Below are 20,327 nucleotides of genomic sequence, written 5' to 3' on the forward strand. Positions count from 1 at the left end.
CTGTCATAAGCAGGCTATGGTCCAGATACCGTGATACACAATCTGTACAGGACAGATCATGCTCAGGTCGACCAAGGGTGACAACTCAAGACCAGGATCGATTTATCCGTACCTTGGCCTTGAGAAATCGTGTCATCACAGCAAATCAGATCAGCGCTCGTCTTCAAACAGACACTGGTGTGAGAGTGAGTGGCCAGACGATTCGGAATCGACTGCATAGGGGTCACCTTCGCGCCCGACGTCCTCGCGTGATCCCTTGTTTGAGAGATCATCACATTCAGGCAAGACGTCGTTGGTGTAGGGATCGTCAACACTGGGATAATCGACGCTGGAGCAATGTGATGTTTTCAGATGAGTCAAGGTTCACTGTTGATTTTTTGGACAGACGTAGGAGGGTGTGGCGTCGTCGAAACGAGCGCTTCCAAGGCGTTAACGTCATCAGACATGATCGATTTGGGGGTGGTTCTGTTATGGTGTGGGGAGGCATCACTGTTGCTGGAAGAACGGCTTTACATGTTGTTGCAGGGCGTGTTACAGGCCAGTACTACCGGGACAACATCTTGGCAGTCCATGTTGTGCCGTTCGCACAACGTCATGGCCGCCGTTTCATCTTCCAGGATGACAACGCAAGATGTCACAGGGCCAGGATCGTTACAGGTTACCTCCAACAACAGAACATCACCACATTACCTTGGCCAGCACTGAGTCCCGACCTCTCCCCCATCGAGCATGTCTGGGACATGCTTGGACAGAGGTTACGTCAACGTCAACAACGTCCTGCCAATGTCCAAGAACTTGCTGCTGCGTTGCAACAGGAATGGGACAATCTGGACCAAAATGACCTTAGACGTCTCATTAGGAGTATGCCACGTCGGATCAATGCTTGTTTGGCAAACAGAGCAGGATTTACCCGTTACTGACTTGGTTGTGATGCTGTGGTAACTTTGCTGTTTGACCCCGGGTATCATTTTACCCTTATAATGGTCAGTCTGTGCCTTACTTAGTCTAACGATCATTTGGAATAAATCGATGAATGTGAACTTCATTTCATTTTGTCATTTGTTTCTTCGTCAGTTTCATTAGGTGACTTTAATAACACTTAAAAATCAAATATCCCCTACTTTTTTTGAATAGTATATTACAAACATGCTGTTGCATTGTCTGGAGCAATTTTTGACTGCAACTTAAATTTCAACTTGAACAAATGGAATTTAACATGATAATGAAAATTTCATTTTTCAACTGCCATAAGGTTTCAAAATCTATGAATGAATTTAAGTTACCTCTGGTAAATTGTCATTATACATAAGTTCATCTAATGTCCGGAATGTTATACTTCTTTCAACCTTTTCAGCTCTGAATTGTTTGTGTCGTCTACGTCTTTGCATCCTTGGAGAGCCACATCCTTCAGCAGATATATCTGTATCTGATTCTGTATTACTACTACTCTCTCTGCCACCCATATCTGTATTCTGTTCAACTGTAACATTAAATATAAGTTAATATTAAATATAACATATTTAATCAAATACTATTAACCATTATAATTCAATCATTAAAATACATTTTCTGTCAAAAAGTCATATAAAAAAACTGTAGACTCCATTCTTCACAATTTTTTCAGAAAAGGGAAAGTCACTCCAGAAATTAAGGTCATGGAACCCTGAATGTTGATAGAGTTCGTTCTCTTATGATCCCAGGGGTTCACACTAAAATTTAAAAAGATAGCCACGCAAAGTGTGGAAATAAACATACACAGTAGCTGTTCCTCAAAAGCAGATTGTCCGAAAGGAAAATTTGGATGATGACCAAGTATTATAATAAGCGTGTAGCATCCTTCAAAAAAATCGAATCTCTAATCTTTTCCAGAGGAAAAATATATCTCTGCAACAGAAAATCTTAGATTGCGTAAAATTAACAGTGGTTTATCCTGGTTGTGGAACACTGAATATCGATAGGGTCAAACCTCTCACGACCCCAACTCTTCAAACCAAATTTGAAAAATCTGTTAAAAACTGTAGCCTCTACAGCCTTAACAAGGTTTTCCGTCAAGGAGTGTTAGCCTTTCATGACTCCAATGCTTCACACATTTGAAAAAACAAACAAAACTGTAGCCTCTAACAAGGTTTCTGGAGAAGGGGGGATAATTAATAATAACTTTAGTCCAAAAAAATTTGTGGAGGGGTGAAAATCAATAGGTGTTGTCCTCTCATGACCCCAATACGTCAAACCAGAATTCAAACAAATCTGTTAAAAACTATAGCCTCTAATGCATTAACAAGGTTTTTGGAAAAGGGAGAAGGGGGGAATAAATCAGAAACAAAGATCGCAGACTACCAAAATCGATAGGGGTGTCCTCTCATGACACCAATGCTTCACACCAAATTTGAAGAAAATCTTTAACCAGCAGCTGCCAGGCAGGATAAGCCCACATTTTGCAAGAGATGGATAGAGAACAAGCTAAAAACAAAAAAGATTTTTTGTACAATCAGGAGTCATAATCCAGAAAGTTATGGTCTGAAATGCGCAAATATCAAAAGGGACTGAGATTTTTGGAATATAAAGATATGTTTTAAGTTTCATCAAAATCGGATAAAAGTTTTGACCTTTAGAGGTCTATTACCTTTGTATTACATACTTTTACACAATTTGTTTACAGAGAGTGGCCATTTTGTCAGGCAGTTTCATTTCGATTTTTTCCAAAATTCAAATTCAACCTTCATTATACTTATAGTGGAATTGTGGAATGGTAATATATCTAAACATTTTTTTAAAATCGGAAAAAAAATTGTGACCTCTAGAGAATCCACATGCTAAAAATGCAATTTTTCGACCAATCAGGGGCCATTATCCTTGAAGTTACGTTCAGATATGTGTGATTATCAAAAGGAACCAAGATCTTTATGATGAAAGCATATAATTCATCCAAATCGGATAAAAACTGTCGTCTCTAGAGGGTCCACAACAGGGGTTCCACATCAGCCGTATATGCCGGTAAGGACCTAGGGCTATGGAAAATGAATGTAACTAGAGCTGACCCAACGGTCATTTTGCATGCTGGAAAGAAAGCCTTTTTTTTTTTCAAAACCCAATTTTCAAACATGGCTACGATCGACCTCCACTATGTGGTCCATTGTTAATCTTTCATGTATTGTCCACGCGTCATAAGAATTTTCTACAACAAAGCCGTTGTAAACGAGGTTATTATGATCTTCGAAAAAGGGCAATTGATATGAAGTACTGCTCTTCGAATCCAATCAACTGTCATATCAAATAAAGATAGGTTGCCAGGCAACGAAACATACGCCCACAGCAGCTAAATCGTCCGGGCAGTCAACAAGAGTTGTCACATATTTTTACTTTTTTCGGTAATGAAACATTTATAATACATTAAAATCTGATTAAGAGTAACAACTCATTAAGTAATTATCAGAAAACCATTAGAATTTGTTTAGTTTTTATAAAGTTTTGCCCCATGCTAACATTTAGTATAGGAAACTTTAAACATCATGGATTTAGCTGTTCAAGTCATAAAGATTCATTGAAAATCAATATACTTGTTCGTCTCAAGACCTTAAACTCTGTGTATGAATCTGAAGTCAATCGGATGATAACTTTAGCTTCTAGGGGGTCACAAGATTTTTCAAAGTGATCAAGGGCCATAACTTTGGCAGTAATTATCGGAAATCGTTGAAAATGAATATGATTCTTCGTCTTATGACCTTGAACACTCTGTATCAATTTAAAGTCAATCGGATATTAACTTTAGCCTCCAGAGCATTTACAAGATTTTTTGAAGTGATCAAGGGCCATAACTCTGGCAGTAATTATTGGAAATCACTGAAAATCAATAGACTTCTACGTCTCATGACCTTAAACACTGTGTATAAATTTAAAGTCAATCGGATATAAACTTTGGCCTCTAGATTGCCCACAAGATTTTTTGAAGTGATCAAGGGCCATAACTCTGGCAGTAATTATCGAAAATTGCTGAAAATGAATAGACTTCTTTGTCTCATGACCTTAAACACTGTGTATAAATTTAAAGTCAATGGGATATTAACTTTAGCCTCTAGAGCATCCACAAGTAATCAAGGGCCATAACTCTGGAAGTAATTATCGGAAATCACTGAAAATCAATAGGCTTCTTCGTCTCATGACCTTAAACACTGTGTATAAATTTAAAGTCAACCGGATATTAACTTTGACCGCTAGAGCGTCCACAAGATTTTTTAAAGTGATCAAGGGCCATTACTCTGGAAGTTATTATCGGAAAGTCGCTGAAAATCAATAGGATTCTTCGTCTCATGACCTTAAAACACTGTGTATAAATTAAGGATGTAACGAGTCAAAAAAATTTGAACCGGTTAACTGATGGGCATAAACCCTACCGTGACCGGTCAACCGATTCAGTTTTTAGTTACAGAGTTATTACTTGTCGGTACTGTACACAACATGATTAAAGTCTTTACTTTTCACACTGTTTAACTTCATTTTAAATATAACTAATAAATCCTAAGAGCTCATTTATTGCAGCTTATTTTGTTTTTCATTCAAATTTCTCTGAAGGAAACATTCAGTCATCTAACAGTCAACAAAAGGGTCATTAGCCTATGTACAGGAATACAATGTCTCGACGGTATGCTACCACGTGGTCATCAATCGCCCAGGTATCACATGCCGTGCCTTTGTGTGACAGATCGAAAAAATGATTAGATATTATTAGTGTTCGACCTGTTATAAATATAGGAATATTCTAAGGCCCTCTCCTACCTCAATCTTTATGTGCAATGTTTTAATGTAATCCAATAATAAATTCAGTTCAGCGTATTCGGGTGTACCATTACGTTCAATTTCATGTGCATTCAATAAATAAACCGGTAGTCAAGATTACCCAGCCCGAAGTTACAACGCAATAAGTCGCAGTTTTCTAGAGAGTCTATAGAGGCGTAAGATCTCTCAACAAGAAAATAAATGATACTAATTTCACAAGACATCATATTCAAATAACATTAAGCTCGGTCAATTACCTAAAAGTCAGGAACTGATATACTTACATATAGATCACGGACACCTTACAATAGGTCAAAACATTATCATAACTGTACGTAGGCCTATATTATATATATATATATATATATATATAATTAGGTCTGTCCATGGCCTAAACGTGTACAACTGGTGGGGAATTTTATAAGATAGGTTGCCAGGCAATGAAACATATGCCCACAGCAGCTAAATCGTCCGAGCAGTCAACAAGAGTTGTCGCATATTTTTACTTTCTTCGGTAATGAAACATTTATAATACACTAAAATCTGATTAAGAGCAACAACTCAGAAAACCATTAGAATTTGTTTGTTTTTTATAAAGTTCTGCCCCATGCTAACGTTTTGTATAGAAAACTTTTAATACTGTATCATGAATTTAGCTGTTCCAAGTCATAAAAATTCATTGAAAATCAATATACTTGTTCGTCTCAAGATCATAAACTCTGTGTATCAATCTGAAGTCAATCGGATATTAACTTTGGCCTCTAGAGCGTCCACAAGATTTTTCAAAGTGATCAAGGGCCATAACTTTGGCAGTAATTATCAGAAATCTTTGAAAATCAATAGGATTCTTCACCTCGTGACCTCAAACACTGTTTATAAATTTAAAGTCAATCAGATATTAACTTTAGCCTTTAGAGCATAGACAAGGTTTTTTTGAAGTGATCAAGGGCCATAACTCTGGCAGTAATTATCGAAAATCACTGAAAATGAATAGACTTCTTCGTCTCATGACCTTAAACACTGTGTATAAATTTAAAGTCAATCGGATATTAACTTGAGACTCTAGAGCGTCCACAAGATTTTTCAAAGTGATCAAGGACCATAACTCTGGCAGTAATTATCGGAAATCACTGAAAATCAATAGGCTTCTTCATCTCATGTCCTTAAACACTGTGTATAAATTTAAAGTCAATCGGATATTAACTTTCGCCTCTAGAGCGTCCACAAGATTTTTTGAAGTGATCAAGGACCATAACTCTGGCAGTAATTATTGGAAATTGATGAAAATCAATAGGCCTCTTCGTCTCATGACCTTAAACACTGTGTATAAATTTAAAGTCAATCGGATATTAACTTTGGCCTCTAGAGCGTCCACAAGATTTTTTGAAGTGATCAAGGGCCATAACTCTGGCAGCAATTATCGAAAATCGCTGAAAATCAATAGGCTTTTTCGTCTCATGGCCTTAAACACTGTATGTAAATTTAAAGTCAATCGGATATTAACTTTAGCCTCTAGAGCGTCCACAAGCAATTGTGGACGCCGGACCGACGGACGGACGGGGGCGACGACAATATACGACCACATTTCAATGTGGGCGTATAAAAATTAATAATGCCGGGCATGTACTCTAATTTAAACATAATCGATATAATTTAATAAACAATCACACCAAATCGAAACTATTTTTATACTGACAGAGGGAGCATGGTAGACTTGCTTGTCATGAATCTTTGAATATAAACAAAAAAATAAATCACCTGCGTACTTTCCACAAAAATCATAGTTGAAAATACAAAGTGAAATACGGTAACCAAGATAAATTTATTTAAGTCGTAACACGAAAACAACATTTTATGAAATGTTTCATAAAACGATTAGTTATGGCCACCGCCCACCAGATGAAACTCAAAGCTCAAACAAAACAAACAAATTACAAATTATAGGCCTGTTAATGAATAAGATGATCGTCTAGATTTCATGTTCACGTTTTGTCTGTATGTATGTGTAGTATAGTCCTAACTTTATTTTAACAGTCAAAATTTGTGATTTTTATTCAAAAATAACAATTTGTCCACATTCTCTAGTAACAAATTAGATTGGTGCTTAGTCATGGTTCTGCCTGCGGCACTAAACGTACGTTCGCTAGGGACGAATGTTGCGGGAATTGATAAATACTTGTATGCGAACTTGGCTATATTGGGGAAATTTGATTCATTCAGGTGCCACCACTCTAAAGGCTCAGAAATGCGCACTAAGGCATATTTAAATTCTTTAAGTTCTGATGCTACATGGTCAACGCCACAAGAAGAGGAAGGGCCTATATCGCCCGTCAAATAATCAAAAACTCGACTCTTTTTCGCCACCGGTGGTAGGAGATCATCATTCACTGCATTATTTAATTGGGAGTCAGCGGTAGTAGTATTGTCGGATTTATTATTTAGTTCAGTTAACAGTAGCTGAATTTTGTCCCAAATCAAAGTTCTCTGGTTTTCTGATAAAAATCTCAGAGATTTGTACCGTGGATCCAGAGCTGTCGAGAGCATTAAAGGTGAAATTCGGCCAATATCATTGGGAAGTCCATCCGTATTAACGTCCAGTCGTTTGACAAGGCCATTTCTAATGACACTTTTTAGCTCTAATACGAGATTTGAGTCACAATCGAGACCAGGTAAATCGCATTTAAAAAGACCAGCCAACAAAACATGTACACCACTAAATGAGGGTGCTTTTGTAGCACCATAGGTCCTTTGTCTGACGTGGAGAGCGGACGAGGAAACCGGTCACCACATCCTACATAAACCCATGCATCTTTTCTTACTACATATTTCTGTAGCCTTGTGATCATCTAGAATTTGTCTCTAGCTGTCTTTACTTCTGCTTCACGTTGTGTATGTACTTCTTACAGTTTCTTAAGACGTTTGTCTTACCAGGAATAACAATGCAACAGTTTGCTTCTACATTTTATATATATATAGCTGAATACAGGTATACAAGCATAATAGATAACAATACTAGCTAAACCCATTTCTCTACCCTAGCCAGCCTCGCGGCTGTCTAAGAACTCAGATGGTCCCTCTCTGGAATCTAATGGAAGTCTGTCTTACAGGGTTCCACGGTTTCTTTTTAAAGGTATATGAATATAACTCACAATCAAGTGTGATCATGGCCCTGAACTTGTGTAATTAACGATATGATTGGTTACTTTAAGTCAAATGATGCAATTAGAATAATTCCACTCACGTGTAATTCTGGTGGTAAATTATTGACACCTGTTTTGGTTTAAGAGCTCTTTTTATGTAACAATATGTCAATTACAGACTAAGTTGATTTAGTGCACACTATATATGTGAATATGTTTGAAATTACTAACTTGCCAAAGATATTAATTAATGAAATATAAAGGCATCTTATTTCTCTATTCCTTGTCTATAAATTTAAAAACAATGTCGCAACGACGATAGTGCTACAATTCTTCCCCCTTTAAGAATATATATAAAATATAGATATTCTAACTAATTATTCACGCATCAGGCAAATATAAATGATTACTATACTATAAAACCAAGCTATGAAAGAAAAACACAAACAATCAAAAATCAAAAGTTGTATGCAAAAGTTCTCCAAAAAAGTTCATCACTGTAAAATCCTATGAAAATTCACTAAGCCTAAACACAGAAAACACAAATTGTCTTTTTTAAATCTTCAAGTGTCCTAATTTCAAAACACTATAACACATCACGTAATATTTATAAAGTTCAGGTTTCACTTTAAATTCTGTCTCAGGAAATGTCAATTTGGTAAACTGGTAAACCATTTCTTCTTCTTGGAATTGTATTGGTCTGTTTCAGCTACCATAGTATCAAGTTGAAACTTTCTTTTTTTCTTCTAAGTATGATTGGTTCGTACAATTTTATCCGTCAATCAGACATGTCATTGCCATCAGACCAAGAACTATAACTATTCCTATTTTTTTTAAAACTTTATTTTGATATTAGTCTAACATTATTATTAACATATTATTCCGAAAATTTATTAGCAAATAATACTCTTAATTAAAATTAACTTTATTTAAGTATTAATAAACTTTGATGTGTCCCTTTAATTATAAAACTTCAAACTAACTTTGACCTCTTGACCTAATTCGATCAGTAATGGACAATTTTATAATTACGTTTATGTTTTATAATTTCCGTTTCTGTTTTAGAATTCCTACATTGTTATTTTATATTTCTCAGTCAGTAATGTGACCTTTTTGACCTAATCATTTACAATTTTGTACTTCGTTTTGACTACTATTTCCTTTTTTACATGTCAACCAAAACAACTATATTGTTATCGTACACCACTGAATGTCTAAAACAAGCAGGGCCTTTGCCTATTCCAACACTAGTGTGACATAACATTATCGAGAATGTCAATCAAATATGGCCAGTATATGAATGACATTCCATTTTATCCTACAGAAGTACGCCAAACCCCATTTTATTAAATTTATCTCGAACTATGTCCCAAGTGAACGACTGCAGTTTCGTTCACCCGAACATTAATCTATAGTTATATAAACAACATCTAAAATAGAATTTTGTTGAAGGAAATGGTTGCGCACCCATTCCCCCCAAACACCATTCTACATTTTATAAACATGACAGTTAAAACATACCTAACTTTTAATAACACACATAGTTTACTATATCCTATATATTAACGCATAACGTGACTTTTACACACGTCAAATTTAACACAGTGTTAGAACCTATTGTTTATAATAATCCGACCTAATGTCAAATGACACATTCTAATCATCTCGTGTCGACAGCTTAAAGCAATTAGCAGTATATATTAAACGTTACTATTACGTTTCTATGCAAAAATTTAATTACATAAAATTATATACGGACAAAATTTACCGTATACCTACATTTTTCTAAAAAGTGTTGCATTCTTACTTTAACCTCCTATTAAACTCGTATTAATGACTTTGCGATAATCTCACAATTTAACGAGCCTTTAATTTTAGTTTTCCCCCAGGAAAACTATAACCAACATCCCTAGATTAACCATATGGGATTTTTTATTAACTTTTTTATTCAAAAGTTAAATTACTTTTGAAACCTTGGACTAGAGCTTCAAAATTACACTACTCTACTTATTTAACCACGTGGACGACACAAAAACACGAATAATAGCAATTCAACCTTTTAGTCAAAAGTTAAACTACGACTAAAACTGAAATCTTGAGACTTTGGACTAGAGCCTCAAAATTATATTAGCATTATATAGCTAATTAACCACACATACAAACGACACAAAAACACAAATTAACGAATCACAGTAGAAAACACGGCCAACTAGGAAACTTGAGTTAATCACTCACAAACATCATCCCTAGATCTGCCGTCTTCCCACTGCGATCCGGAGACAACATTAGTTCCTTATTTTATTCCCTATTCCGTTTCCTTATTATTCCTTAGTTATATCAAAACATTTTTTTTAAAACCTACTCCCTAAACTTTCTCTTTAACTTTAATTTTACTACAAATTTACTACAGGTCATGTTAACCCGATAATATACATACCTAACTCATGAAATTATATTGTTTAATAAACCTATCAATCTCAACTTATGAATGATTATATTTTATTCTCTATATAGTTAAATTTCAAATATTTAGTTTCTAATCAGATTTTAACTTTAAATTAATATTATTTGATCTGTAAACAAATTTAACACATTTAATTTACCAAACAAAATGTATTTACCCAATTTTTCGAATATCTTTACCAGATTTCTGTTTTCCACCCGAATTTTTCTGTTGCTGGATTGTACAGGTTTTCTTCTTAACGTCTTCAAATATGTATTCGTCTTCTAAAGTGACTTCTTACCCTAAAGGTCGAAACTGCGTTACGGCACCAAATCGAATATGTAGCACCATAGGTCTTTTGTCAGACGTGGATAGCGGGCGAGAAAACCGGTCACCACATCCTACATAAACCCATGCATCTTTTCTTACTACATATTTCTGTAGCCTTGTGATCGTCTAGAATTTGTCTTTAGCTGTCTTTACTTCTGCTGCACGTTGTGTATTTACTTCTTACAGTTTCTTAAGACGTTTGTCTTACCAGGAATAACAATGCAACAGTTTGCTTCTACATTTCATATATATATAGCTGAATACAGGTATACAAGCATAATAGATAACAATACTAGCTAAAACCATTTCTCTACCCTAGCCAGCCTCGCGGCTGTCTAAGAACTCAGATGATCCCTCTCTGGAATCTAATGGAAGTATGTCTTACAGGGTTCCACGGTTTCTTTTTAAAGGTATATGAATATCACTCACAATCAAGTGTGATCATGGCCCTGAACTTGTGTAATTAACGATAAGTCAAATGATGCAATTAGAATAATTCCACTCATGTGTAATTCTGGTGGTAAATTATTGAAACCTGTTTTGGTTTAAGAGCTCTTTTTATGTAACAATATGTCAATTACAGACTAAGTTAATTTAGTGCACACTATATATGTGATTATGTTTGAAATTACTAACTTGCCAAAGATATTAATTAATAAAATATAAAGGCATCTTATTTCTCTATTCCTTGTCTATAAATTTAAAAACAATGTCGCAACGACGATAGTGCTACACTTTTTCTGTCGCCAAGTTCTCCGTGGCGTCGGATAGTGGCTCCAATACCAGTACCAAATCCTCAATTAATTTCCAAAACGAGTCCTTTAAATCAAGGGCAATACGATCTCATATTTTTGTCGTCAAAAATTACAGAATACACGTGAATCCTTGATTTTAGAAGTCGCTCTAACATCATATATGTCGAATTCCAGCGTGTGGAAACGTCCTGAATTAGTTTAAGAGGGTGATCACCTTGGGCCTTGCGTAACACCTCTGTGGCTAAAACGGAATGATTAAAATGGCTACCTAGTTTCCGGGCCGCCCCTATGACTCTCGCAATAGCTTGAAGCTTTAACCCATCAGTAATTGCTAACTGCATAAGGTGAGCGAAACACCCAGTGTGGGCGAGACCAGATTCTCTTGCCGCCACCTTCATATTAGCGGCATTATCAGTGACTAATGAAATGACGCTTTTGATATTAAATTCATTTATCAAATCTTTGATAACTTTTTCTTGGTTTCTTCATTTATAGATTCGGTATGTTTACTTATTGTAGCCCTGCATGGCATTGGATAATCTGGATTTAGGGCAGTCGAATACTCTCAGAAACCTACACCTTCTACAATACTAACGGGCCGTACATCCCTAGCACACATCAATGCAAGCTTTTTATTTATATAATTAGTTCTTACAGGTAAGAGTTTTTTACTGGTGAAACACGAAATGCTAGGCTGTGTCGAAATATTAATCTTATCGCCATCCGTAATATTATTAGTACTGATATTTACTGATTTGTGGATATTTTTCAAATGATTCCTCATGGTTGACGTACCGCCAGAATATGCCAATAGCGTTCCACATAACGTGCATTTCATCTTCTTCTTACAGTCTTCTAATTTAAAATATTTCCAAACTGATAAACGATTTTCGTCTTTTGTGGTAGCCATTTTCTAAATTCTATGTTTATAAATAATGCCGTATTAAAAGCGTGTTTTTAAAATACTACGAATACTATAAAATTCTTATGTTTACCACACGTGGCTGAACACGTGACCCTGTCGAGCCAATGCAACGACTAACAGATTATACCATTTGGCCACGTGCGAGAGGGACAAAAGATACTTTGTTCACGGCCTAATTTTTCTACTACGTTTTCAAGCGGTGAATACGGGGAAAGTTTTGTATCAACGTGTAATATGAACAAGAGAGTGTGGGTTAATGCTGCCGTATTTACTAGTTGATATACACTGACATTTTTATATAGTACGAATAACGGTCAAGGGTGTATCGAACCGGTCAGCTTGCCGAACCGAACCGTAACCGGTTAACCGAGTAACCGTTTACATCCTTAGTATAAATTTAAAGTCAATCGGATATTAACTTTAGCCTCTAGAGCATCCATAATGTGGGCGTAAAAACTGTTAGTTAGGGAGCTAGGTTGTTTCGAAAATCGCGTACAAAATGTCTACTATGTTAAATGAGTGGGCAGTGATGTCCGATACTCTGAACCTTGATTCTTAAGTTGCGGCTCCCCTTCCCGTAGGGGTTGGGGATCCGACAAAACTTCGAATTTTCGAGTTTAATTCAACTTTTGCGTACAACAATCATTTTTCGTGCATAAGTCAACCAACTTCAGATGTCGCCAAAAACACTGCTTAAGAAGACCCCCGACCCTTCCTTCCTCCCTTAAGAACACCCCCTTTACCCCCCTGATAGAGGGGTTAATTCGACTTTTGCGTACAACGTTAATTTTTTCGTTAAAAGTTTCACTATTGATCCGCTAGAACATAACACTAACTTAAGAACGCGAAATCCCCTTCCATCCCGGATAAGAACAAAATGACGATTTAATTCGACTTTTGCGTACAACGATCAACTTTTGTGCATACGTCGACCAAAATCAGATATCATAAAAAACACTGCTTAAGAAGACCCACGACCCTTCCTTCATCCCTTAAGAACAGGGATGTCCGATATGTGCGAATATCGAAAGGAATCGAGATCTTTGGGTTATAAACTTACATTTCAAGTTTCATCAAAATCAGAAGAAAATTGTGACCTCTAGAGGGTCCACAACCTTGATATAGCATATTTCTACACTATTTGAGAACGAGGGACAGCCATTTTGTCTGTCAGTTTTGGGCCGATTTACACGAAATTCGAACTCAACCATCCTTAGGGTGATATACTAAAACGATTTTTTAAATCAGATAAAAATTATGACCTCTATAGGGTCCACGAGCCAAAAACGCCTATTTTTCGTACAATCAGGGGCCATAATTCAGTAAGTTACAATCTGATATGCCCGAATATTGAAAGGAACTGAGATCTTTGGGTTATTAACTTATATTTCAAGTTTCAACAAAATTGGATAAAAATTGTGACCTCGTACACCTACTCGAAAAGTTTTGACACTTGAAGAACGTGTCAAAGTGATACAGTTATCAAATGAAGGTAAAAGAACTTTTAGACGCTATGATGAAAGTAAAAGAAATATTGGTGGGCCAGAGATCCAGTATTACTAAACAAACATGTATACGCGACTACTTTGAATTCACAACTAGATAAAAAGTACATGTATTGTTATACTACATGAATAAAAAAATATATGCAATCTATATCTTTATTTTTTGTGGTAGGGGTTGGGGCAATATTGGATACCTCTAGTCAAAGAGCACCTCCATTAAGCAAACATTTTTAAATTTCCCTTGGGTGCTTGCTAAATACAAGTTTTACTGTATTTGCATATGAGGGGTGGCCATCATTAGGGTGATATGTTCAAACGGTTTTTTAAATCAGATAATAATTGTGACCTCTAGAGGGATGACAAGCTAAAAACGCGATTTTTCATACAATCAGGGGCCATAATTCAGGAAGTTACAATCCGATATGCGTAATATCAAAAGGAACCAAGATTTTTGGGTTATAAAAACATGCAGTTCAAGTTTCATCAAAATCAGAAAAAAATTGTGATCACTAAAGTCTCCTCAAGCTACAAGCATGATTTTCGTATAATCAGGGGCCATAATGCATGACGTTTCGATTCGATACATGCCAATATCAAAAAGAACCAAGATCTTTTGGAGATAAACCTATATTTCAAGTTTCGTCAAAATCGGATAAGAATTATGACCTGTAGAGTTTCCACAAACAAATCGTGGACGGACGGACGTCTGGATGGACAGGGCCGACAACAATATATGTCCACATTTTGTCCCTTTAAAGCCATGTTGTGAATAATTTAGTAAATTATTTGTGTTTTATGCTTTCATGTAGAGCTATAGTATATTTTTACCTTTAGTAGTTCTGATTTTAGGATCATAGATGACAAAATCAGGTCGAAGTTTACTTGCACGTTTTCCTTTTAATAGTGGCACTAATCCACCCAGATATTCCAGATACAGTGTATAATGTCCGCCTGATGTTTCATCTCCATGTCTGATCATAGTGCAAAACAATCTTTCATTACCAGGTGGTGTTGTGCTGACAAACTCACGTAATTTAAACGGATCTGGAATGTAACTCTTTAAAAAAAAACAAGCCAACAGTGAGGCTGATGTCCCCCGCCGAAATTCCAAAATAAATAGATGACACATATTAATTAATCACACATTAATTTTTTTCAAAAGTATCAAGCAATCAAACTGATTATCAACTATACACCAAGTTTCATCACTCTCTATCAGATAGAATCAAAGTTAACTGGCCCCAAAGCATCTACCAATAACATTGCTTAGCTCTGTTTAGTTTTAGCTTAAAATGTTAATCATTGAACTCAGTCAAGACATTTACCTAATGAACATCAACATCAAGTTTAAACATTCTACCTCAATTAAAGCAGAGTTGTTATGTTCCAAAGTCTTGACCAGGGCTCGAGAACTGGCGGAAAAATATCTTAAAATTCTAAGCGTATTTATCCTGGATTAACCATTATTGAGTGTCAATCACATGGCGGGATACTATAAATTAATCAACTGGCTGATAATCCGGATCAAGCAAATGAGTAATACTAATCAGTTGTTTTGGATTAATGATTAGTTGATTGATGATTATTGCCAATGATATATATTAAACCTTAGGTGTGCCCCCACTATGCCCACTTTTGAAAAATAAGGGATTAAGTCCAATTAATTCTTAATTGGATTAGTGTATTAAGCGGATTAGTATATTAAGCAGATTAGGATTAGTTGATAGTGGGCACTTGGAAGGAAAAAAAATATAGATATTACTGTATAAAGTTTTATTTTTATTTTTCTGTTTGATATATCATACATCACATTTTACAATTCAATAAAAATATAACATACCTATAATAATAGTTACAACAAGATAAATATGAATTGGTTAAAATTATAATTCTAATAGTAAAACATAAACAATCAAAAAAAATATCATAATAGTAAAACATAAACAGTAAAAAATCAAAAATCATTCATGTCATTTACAAAGCAGTTAAATGGGCTACGCAATCGGCATATTCAAATAAGGTCTTTATACCGCTTTGAAGATCAGTTTTCAGGGTTTGAAGTCGGGTTTCACGTTGCTGGTACTTCCTTCTCTTAGGCCGTAATTTGCCGTTGGCACCCAACTGTAGTATGGTGACCTCAGAGTACGCTTCCTCATTCTCCGGATGTGGTCTTGGTGTAGGAGTCTGGAAGCTGGATGTCGTTGTGGGTCTGAGGAAGTGCTGGAAGGATCTTTGCTAGGGCTCTATACAGGAAAGAACTGCAACTGTAGAGTGTTGGTACCTCACTAATCATCTCAGTTCAGTCAGGGTCAGATCGAAGGGCTGTACACAAAAAAAGAAAAAAGAAAAAAATATTTATTAATACTCGATAAGACGCTCGATTGATTTGTTTAGAAAACCAGCGGCTGCCAGGCAGGATACGCCCACATTTTTGAGAGATGGATAGAGAACAAGCTAAAAAGAAAGTGATTTTTCCTACAATCAAGGGCCATAATTCATGAAGTTACAATTCGATATGCGCAAATATCGAAAGGAACCAAGATCTTTGGGTTATAAACATGCATTTCAAGTTTCATCAAAATCTGATTAAAATTGTAACCTCTACAGGGTCCACAACCTTGATATACCATATTTTTACACCTTTCGCGTACAAGCGGCGGCCACTTTTTCCGGCAGTTTTGGTTTGATTTTCAGGAAATTTGAACTCAATCTTTATTATGGTGTGGTGTTACGGTGATATATTCAAACGATTTTTAAAATCAGATAATAACTGTGACCTTCAGAGGGACCACAAGCTAAAAGAGGCGATTTTTCGTATAATCAGGGACCATAATTCATGAAGTTACGATCCGATATGTGACAATATCGAACGGAACCAAGATCTATAGGTTATAAACATGCATTTCAAGTTTCATCAAAATCGAATTAAAATTGTGACCCATACAGGGTCCACAACCTTGACATATACCCTATTTTTACACTATTCGTGTACAAACGGCGGCCATTTTGTCTGGCAATTTTGGTCCGATTTTCCCCAAATACAAACTTAACCTTCCTTAGGGTGTAACAGTGATATAATAATACGTTTTTTTAAATCGGATAAAAATTATGACCTATACAAGGTCCACAAGCTAAAAACGCGATTTTTTGTATAATCAGGGGCCATAATTCAGGAAGTTACTATCCGATATGCGACAATATCGAAAGGAACCAAGATCTTTAGGTTATAAACATGCATTTCAAGTTTCATCAAAATCGAATTAAAATTGTGACCCATACAGGGTCCACAGCCTTGATTTACCATATTTTTACACTTCGCGTAGAAACGGCGGCCATTTTGTCCGGCAATTTTGGTCCGATTTTCACGAAATTCGAACTCTGCTGATATAATAATACAGTTTTTTAAATCAGATAAAAATTATGACCTCTATAGGGTCCACAAGCTAAAAACGCAATTTTTCGTACAATCAGGGGCCATAATTCAGGAAGTTACGGTCCAATATGCACGAATATCGAAAGGAACTGAGATCTTTGGGTTATAAACTTACATGTCAAGTTTCAACAAAATCGAATTAAAATTGTGACCCATACAAGTTCCACAACCTTGATTTACCATATTTTTACACTATTCGCGTACAAACGACGGCCATTTTGTCTGGCAATTTTGGTCCGATTTTCACGAAATTCGAAATCAACCTTCCTTAGGGTGTAACGGTGATATAATAATACGTTTTTTTAAATCAGATAAAAATTATGACCTCTATAGGGTCCACAAGATAAAAATGCGATTTTTCGTACAATCAGTCCGATATGCACGATTATCGAAAGGAACTGAGATCTTTGGGTTATAAACTTACATGTCAAGTTTCAACAAAATCGGATAAAAATTGTGACCTCTATAGGGTCCACAAGCTAAAAACGTGATTTTTCGTACAAACAGGGGCCATAATCAATGAAGTTTCGATCCGATACATGCCAATATCGAAAGCAGCCGAGATCTTTTGGGGATAAACATATATTTCAAGTTTCGTCAAAATCGGACAAGAATTGTGACCTGTAGAGAGTCCACAAACAAATTGTGGACGGACGGACATCCGGACGGACAGGGGCGACGACAATATACGTCCACATGAAAATGTGGGCGTATAAAAATGTTCATTATGCTTTAACACTCAAGATTACAGATTTACAAATGAATTCTAAATGCATTTAGATAAATACATACCTGATACTTCCTCTTGATAAATGGCAAAGACTGGTTTGGTTTCCTCTTGCACCTTGGTTTTCATGGCAGCAAGAAATTTGTCAACTGCCACCTTGTGTGGGTTAGCAGCATGGCTGTCGTTTCTGGAATATTTGGTGATGAGGCCATGATGGGTGTTCAGGGTTGCTGGACAACCTCGTATACAACATGTCCAGTATACCCGTTCTTCCTTCCTATTCTTCACACAGAATTTATATCCTCCATAGACTAAGTTTTCTCCTCCCGGAGAATTTGGGATGTACTGGATGTCTACTTGAACATTTGCCATGATGAAATATGGCAGAATGACTTCTGTGTGTCCTTATAAAGACAGTGTAATGTATGCTGAACATTATTCATATTATATTCAAGTGTAATCATGTTATCATAAAATTCATCAATTTAACGATTAGAGTGAGTTCATCTCGTCAATCATAAGACTGAATATTTAGTCACTTCCAGTTTACTTCTGCAAATGCAGGTGAACTGTAGTTCATATATCAGGAGATATGTGCTAGGTACTGACCACACTAATTAATCCCTTGTTAATCTCTCTATTGTTCCCTCATTAACACTTTTTAATCCCTCTATTGTTCCTCGCCTGAGTTAAACTTGTTTTTATTAGAAAAGTGGGCATAGTGGCATGTGACAAAACCTTATCTCAAGTCATTATTTACTCCTAATGATTAATTCAAGCGGTGATTATTTGATGTTTCGTTTCGTCTTAAAAAAATTGGTAAGAGAATTAAATATTTTGATAATTGAATTCGTTTACAGTGGCTTCATATACGGCATGTAAAAAATACAAGCATACAGATCAGATATCATTATTTCAAATTATATTATCACCACTGTGATATATTTTAATGACGGATATATTTCAAGCATCCCTTAACAAATATTATTGAAATTTATACCATTCTATCAGGGATTCAGATTTTGATAACTTTCCGGTACCTGAAAATAACAATAGGCCCACTGTGCACGCAACACATAAATTTATAGAAAATTGGCAACCCTTGGATGAGATTTGACGTGTAAATACAGAAAATATATTGTACAGTACGGTGTTCAAATAGACTAAAGTCACCAAAAATAAAATCTGATCTTATTAATCTATTATGTAAAGACAGATTTTTAAAGTTGTTGTATATTGTATTGTATCTATCGGTAATTGTTTGATAATAATCCTAGTTGAGTCGTAAAATTGTTATGTCTTGTCTTTTTTTATCACTCATTTTTGGCAGATAAAATGTTCCAGTTGGCGGAAAAAATATGAACATTTTATTTTATATAAAAATTATCATCCATTTTGGGGGAAAAAAATTGAAAGCCAGTGTGAGCCCTGGTCTTGACAAATCAAAATGCTTATCAATCCTTAGCCTAAGCAGAAAATTCTCATCATCAAACTTAGTCAAGGTAATGATATAATGAATCTATACTCACTTTCATCACTCTCACTTAAAGATACATTATGGGAGATTTTTATAGAGAGTTGGCCATTCTTGCTATAACAGTTCAAAAGTAGATGATGAAAGAAGAATATATTGAAAATTTCAGTCAAATTACTTTGTTCTGAACATAGTTATCATCGTTGTAATATTTGACTAGAAATGGTAGTGAAATGTGCCTTAACCATGGCCGATCGTTTGATTGACAGGCGTTAACTCCACCTACATATCTCGATTATCAAGTAAAGTTTTCAATGGCATGCGGAAATGCTCTACAGCGGCCTCGCTAAATACACTCTATCATTTAACCTCGATCTAATTGACGTATTCTCATCAGGTTGCGCCATATTTGATTTAATCAATAAGTGAAATCCTATTTAAATCCGAGCTGTAGCCGAGCCATCCGTGGGTCTACAGAGTTGATTTTGGGTTTGTTGTTTAAATAAAGATCTAATTTATAATTTCTATAACATCTGAAGCCTAAATTAAGACTTGCAATAGGCAGATTTAGCTTTTCAATAATGTATGTTTAATTAAAACCAAAGTTATTGGCCCTAAAGCATCAACCAATCAGATTGCTTATCTCTGCTTACCGTAAGCAGACAATATTTATCATCAAACTCCATCAAGGCATTCACCTAATAAACACCTACACCAAGTTTGAACATTCTAGCTCAATTAGAAGGAGAGTAATTCTGTTCCAAAGTCTCGGCCATTCAAATTGCTTATCGCTCTGCTTACCCTGAGCAGAAAATGCTAATT

At 35.6% G+C, this 20,327-nt stretch overlaps 1 protein-coding gene across 1 annotated transcript in view; it reads right to left on the reverse strand.

Moving 5' to 3' along the window:
- Positions 1-20,327, reverse strand: part of LOC126811157 (tubby-related protein 4) — a 321,131-nt gene that overhangs the window by 105,639 nt on the left and 195,165 nt on the right. The window contains exons 9-10 of the mRNA XM_050536678.2: positions 14,700-14,928; positions 1,284-1,480 (exon numbers count right to left, since the gene is read on the reverse strand). Of these exons, the coding sequence (XP_050392635.1) occupies positions 1,284-1,480; positions 14,700-14,928 (426 nt within the window). The remainder of the gene's footprint in view (positions 1-1,283; positions 1,481-14,699; positions 14,929-20,327) is intronic.

Source organism: Patella vulgata, chromosome 2 (assembly GCF_932274485.2).
Source record: "Patella vulgata chromosome 2, xgPatVulg1.2, whole genome shotgun sequence".
Lineage (NCBI taxonomy): Eukaryota > Metazoa > Mollusca > Gastropoda > Patellidae > Patella > Patella vulgata.